This window comes from Berghia stephanieae, chromosome 3 (genome assembly GCF_034508935.2).
Source record: "Berghia stephanieae isolate SIO BIC M18660-M18661 chromosome 3, UCSD_Bste_1.3, whole genome shotgun sequence".
Classification (NCBI taxonomy): Eukaryota; Metazoa; Mollusca; class Gastropoda; order Nudibranchia; family Aeolidiidae; genus Berghia; species Berghia stephanieae.
The window spans coordinates 105,423,989-105,428,988 of record NC_088362.1 but is presented as its reverse complement, the minus strand read 5'-3'; the positions used below and the strand labels follow the sequence as shown (position 1 = coordinate 105,428,988).

At 36.1% G+C, this 5,000-nt stretch overlaps 1 protein-coding gene across 2 annotated transcripts in view; it reads right to left on the bottom strand.

The window, feature by feature from the left end:
- LOC144969080 (mediator of RNA polymerase II transcription subunit 15-like) overlaps positions 1 to 5,000 on the bottom strand; it is a 43,019-nt gene that overhangs the window by 12,368 nt on the left and 25,651 nt on the right. Inside the window, exon 2 of one of the 2 annotated variants that reach the window (XM_078908100.1) lies at positions 2,244 to 2,882. In XM_078908100.1, the coding sequence (XP_078764226.1) occupies positions 2,244 to 2,329 (86 nt within the window). In that variant the 5' untranslated portion in view covers positions 2,330 to 2,882. The remainder of the gene's footprint in view (positions 1 to 2,243; positions 2,883 to 5,000) is intronic. The other variant, XM_078908101.1, reaches the window with a different exon arrangement.

Genomic DNA, 5,000 nt, shown 5'->3' with positions numbered 1-5,000 from the left:
ACACCGCTCAGACGTCTTATGCTACATGTTAGTTTCTCACCATATCCACGGGTAAAATCAGTACCTGGCGATAAAAAGCCTTTTTCTTGACGATAAAGAAAGTAACACCGCTCAGACGTCTTATGCTACATGTTAAGTTTCTCACCATATCCCGGTAAATTTTATTTTTAAAGTAACCATGAGCTGATTTATAAAAGTCCTAATGTTTTTGACGATAAAGAAGTAACACGCTCAGAGTATTATGTACATGTTAAGTTTCTCACCATATCCATGGGTAAAATCAGTACCTGGCGATAAAAGCCTTTTTCTTGACGATAAAGAAAGTAACACCGCTCAGACGTCTTATGCTACATGTTAAGTTTCTCACCATATCCACGGGTAAAATCAGTACCTGGCGATAAAAGCCTTTTTCTTGACGATAAAGAAAGTAACACCGCTCAGACGTCTTATGCTACATGTTAAGTTTCTCACCATATCCACGGGTAAAATCAGTACCTGGCGATAAAAGCCTTTTTCTTGACGATAAAGAAAGTAACACCGCTCAGACGTCTTATGCTACATGTTAAGTTTCTCACCATATCCACGGGTAAAATCAGTACCTGGCGATAAAAGCCTTTTTCTTGACGATAAAGAAAGTAACACCGCTCAGACGTCTTATGCTACATGTTAAGTTTCTCACCATATCCACGGGTAAAATCAGTACCTGGCGATAAAAGCCTTTTTCTTGACGATAAAGAAAGTAACACCGCTCAGACGTCTTATGCTACATGTTAAGTTTCTCACCATATCCACGGGTAAAATCAGTACCTGGCGATAAAAGCCTTTTTCTTGACGATAAAGAAAGTAACACCGCTCAGACGTCTTATGCTACATGTTAAGTTTCTCACCATATCCACGGGTAAAATCAGTACCTGGCGATAAAAGCCTTTTTCTTGACGATAAAGAAAGTAACACCGCTCAGACGTCTTATGCTACATGTTAAGTTTCTCACCATATCCACGGGTAAAATCAGTACCTGGCGATAAAAGCCTTTTTCTTGACGATAAAGAAAGTAACACCGCTCAGACGTCTTATGCTACATGTTAAGTTTCTCACCATATCCACGGGTAAAATCAGTACCTGGCGATAAAAGCCTTTTTCTTGACGATAAAGAAAGTAACACCGCTCAGACGTCTTATGCTACATGTTAAGTTTCTCACCATATCCACGGGTAAAATCAGTACCTGGCGATAAAAGCCTTTTTCTTGACGATAAAGAAAGTAACACCGCTCAGACGTCTTATGCTACATGTTAACTATTGTTGTTGTCTTGAAAAGCACGTTGATCACATTAAGAAACCAATATTATTTGTTGTACATACAGAATAGCAACGATCATTTAGGTTTTGGGGTTGTATACTTGGGAAAAATACGTTACACATACTAGAATTTGTTACTCTGGATTCAGATAATATCTTTACTCAGTTGTTTGTTGTTGTTTTTTTTTTTTTTTTGTCTCTTTTTTAAATGCACATTTCGGTTCACATTGGTTCGTTTATTTCAATATTGTAGCGTTGGCTAAAAATACAAAGAAGAAACAAAAACTAGAAAAAGAACTAATAAAAATCTACTAAAACAACAACAAAAAAGCATAATATATCTTTAAAAAAAAACCCGCCAAACATCAGACTTGTACTAAGTATTAAGTTTTTATTAAGTATTTATGGGACATTGATCAACGTTTTTATCAGTGATCATCAAGGTTTAAATATAAATTTATAAGTATCAACAACAACAACAATTATAAAAACATCAATAACAACAGCTACAGCAACAATAACAACAACAAAATCAACAATTCAAAAATACGTAACACTTTACTTGATTAAAACATACAACAAAGTCAAAAGAACAAAGAGACATTCAAATGGGGTTAAATTGTATTTTATATCTACTCTGTTGTTTGTTGTTTTTGGGGTTTTTTCTTCTCTTTTTTAATGCACATTTCGATTCACCGTGCTTCATTTATTTCGCCAAGAGGTTATGTGGAGCCATTTTGATGCTACAGAGCAAGGGTTAACAACGTCCACAACAACAATATCAACAATAACAACAACGCCAAAAATAAGAACAATACTTATGGCAACAACAGCAACATACATTCTAACAAAGGTTCCAACAACAACAACAACAACAACAACAACAACAACAACAACAACAACAACAACAACAACAACATCATTAAATGTATAGATCGATACTCACATCTGAGCAACACATCTCTGTCGAAATATCTCCGATTGCCAACTGGACATGAACTGTTCTGCTAAGCCGGCCATTCTGTTATCCATAGTATCGAAATAATAATTATTATAATAATAATATTATTATTATCACACGAATTCCTCTCTCCTTTCACTTCAATTTAAAATTGTATCCTCTCCTTCGTTACTTCGTTACTTCGTCAGCTTTCACCTGGCTGTCGTGTTTGTCTACGCAAATACCACTTTCCTTTCGTCTATTTCCTTCTTCTCTTTTTTTTTCTTCTGTAAAAATCCTGTCTTGTTTCACTGTTCTGTAGAAGTCCAAAAAACAAAAACAAGAACAAGTTACAACCTGTGACAATAAAACAAAACAATAGAAATAAAAGACTGAGATTGGGACAACCTCAACTGGATTTGTTTCTTTCCTATTTCACTTTATTCACTTCACTTCAGCTGTGTCATTATTATCCTCAAACACCGTAGAAATAATTTTGTTGTCGTGGTGTGTTGTATACAGTGTGCAGAATCTTGTCAAACCAGGTTCTGTTTAAAAACTGTTGCTACAGTTATTATATTTAAGTTACTGCGACGCATGGACCTCTGTCCTTCTGGTCGTTCTTCCTCCTGTAGCAATATAAACCTGGAGAGAAAAAAAAGAAAAGCGGGGAACTGAGTAAATACATTATGAAAAAGTCACTTTGTGTAGTCGAGGTATGAGAGAGAGAGAGAGAGAGAGAGAGAGAGAGAGAGAGAGAGAGAGAGGGCGGATTTTTGAATAAGTAGGCAATAATTGAACTGAATCTTTGAATGAAGGGCTGGAAACGCGGCAGGGGCGATAGCCATTCACTGAATGTTACTTCTTCACCATTGGTCAATTACATTCCCGCCCCCCAAACACTAAATATCATGGTTAATGTCAAGACAGCTTCATATCTGTCTAGAAAAAATAAACAAAGTTCAAAAGGATTGGGTAAAGACGATAATACATAGTAAAAGTAGTTTGTTAATGAATACCTAAACATCCTGTCTCTCTCTGTCTCTCTCTCTCTCTCTCTCTCTCTCTCTCTCTCCTTTCTCTCTCCCTCTCTCTCTCTCCCTCTCTCTCCCCCTCTCTCTCCCCCTCTCTCTCCCTCTTTCTCTCCCTCTCTCTTCTCTCTCTCTCTCTTTTTCTCTCTCTGACACACACACACACACACACACAAACACGTACACACACACAGATATACAAACTCAACACATTATATTATACAAGTAAACACCACGGAGAGAGAGAGAGAGAGAGAGAGAGAGAGAGAGAGAGAGAGAGAGAGAAAGTCGGTATAAGAAAGCATCAAATTATATATATATATCAGATAATACATTAAAATATGTTTTCCAGGGATGAAGTATGTACGATGTTCTTGTTAGTTTGTTCCCTCCCCCCCCCCCCCCCCCCCCCCCCTAAATTTCATGACCCTCTCTCTCTTAAGCATAGGATTCAATATTCTTACCGTCACTTCCTTCCAAATGACGTATGGTAACTTAGTAACACTGGCTCTAAACTATCGGAACAATGGCGGACGCCGTATGAAATATTTATCCGGCGAGCTTAAAAGCGTATCCAGAGGGAAAAAAAACCCATCAATTTGATCATGTTTTGACTTTTACACATTCTGATCACAAGGCATATGAAAAGGGAATGAAAAGTTCTCGCCAGCATGAAGAATAAAAAGTAAAGATTTTCTTTGTTTAGAACCAAGATGGCCGCCGTTGCCAGGCGCGTGACATCAGACTATTGAATCCAATTATGCATTCTCTATCATGTTTGTTTTGTTATGAAATTATCGTGCTGTTGTATTGTAGTGATTTACCCAACTTTTTCAAAAGTCGAACTGCTACTGGTAAATCTACAGTAACAATCAAGTGCTTATCATCGCGACAATGGGAGCAATCTATATTCATGTTTTCGTAAAAGCAGGTCATCAATCACATGATAATAATAATAATAATAATAATAATAATAATAATAATAATAATAATAATAATAATAATAATAATAATAATAATAATAATAATAATAATAATAATAATAATAATAATGCTGAAAACTTATATAGCGCTATAACTCCGAGACACCAGACTCTAAGCGCTTAAATTACAAATTACAAATTAATTATTTGTTGCTGTCCAACGATTGGTTATTTCTTAACAAATGTAACCACGCTGCTTTGTTTATGAAAGTTGTACATATACCCATGTGTCAAGCTGTATCAAATGACCAATCGTGATGTCAGATATTTAAAAAGCTGTGAACACTTTTCACTAAGTGGGTCACTTTGAGCACATTTTGCAATGTGACCAATGGAAAGGCTTCATATCTCGTCCTACAAGTTTAGTGTTGTTATTGGAGCCCCTTGACAAGCGCTTTGAGCGCATTCAGTGGATATTGCGCTATACAGAAGTTCACGTCTATTTATATACACGTAATTAAAAAAAACATGATGGTCTCATTTCTTCCTGATTAAAACAAATTAATACTAGAGTCTAGAATCCTTCACAAGGAAAGAAATATTTTGTTCACATCAAGATAATTTTAAGGTTAATGGGAGCGATCTATATTCATGTTTTCGTCCAACCCGGTCATCAATCACATGATTTGTTGACGTCCAACGATTGGATATTTCTTAACAAATGTAAACACGCTGCTTTGTTTATGAAAGTTGTAAACATACCCGTGTGTCAAGCTGAACATAGTGACCAATCGTGATAAGGATATTTC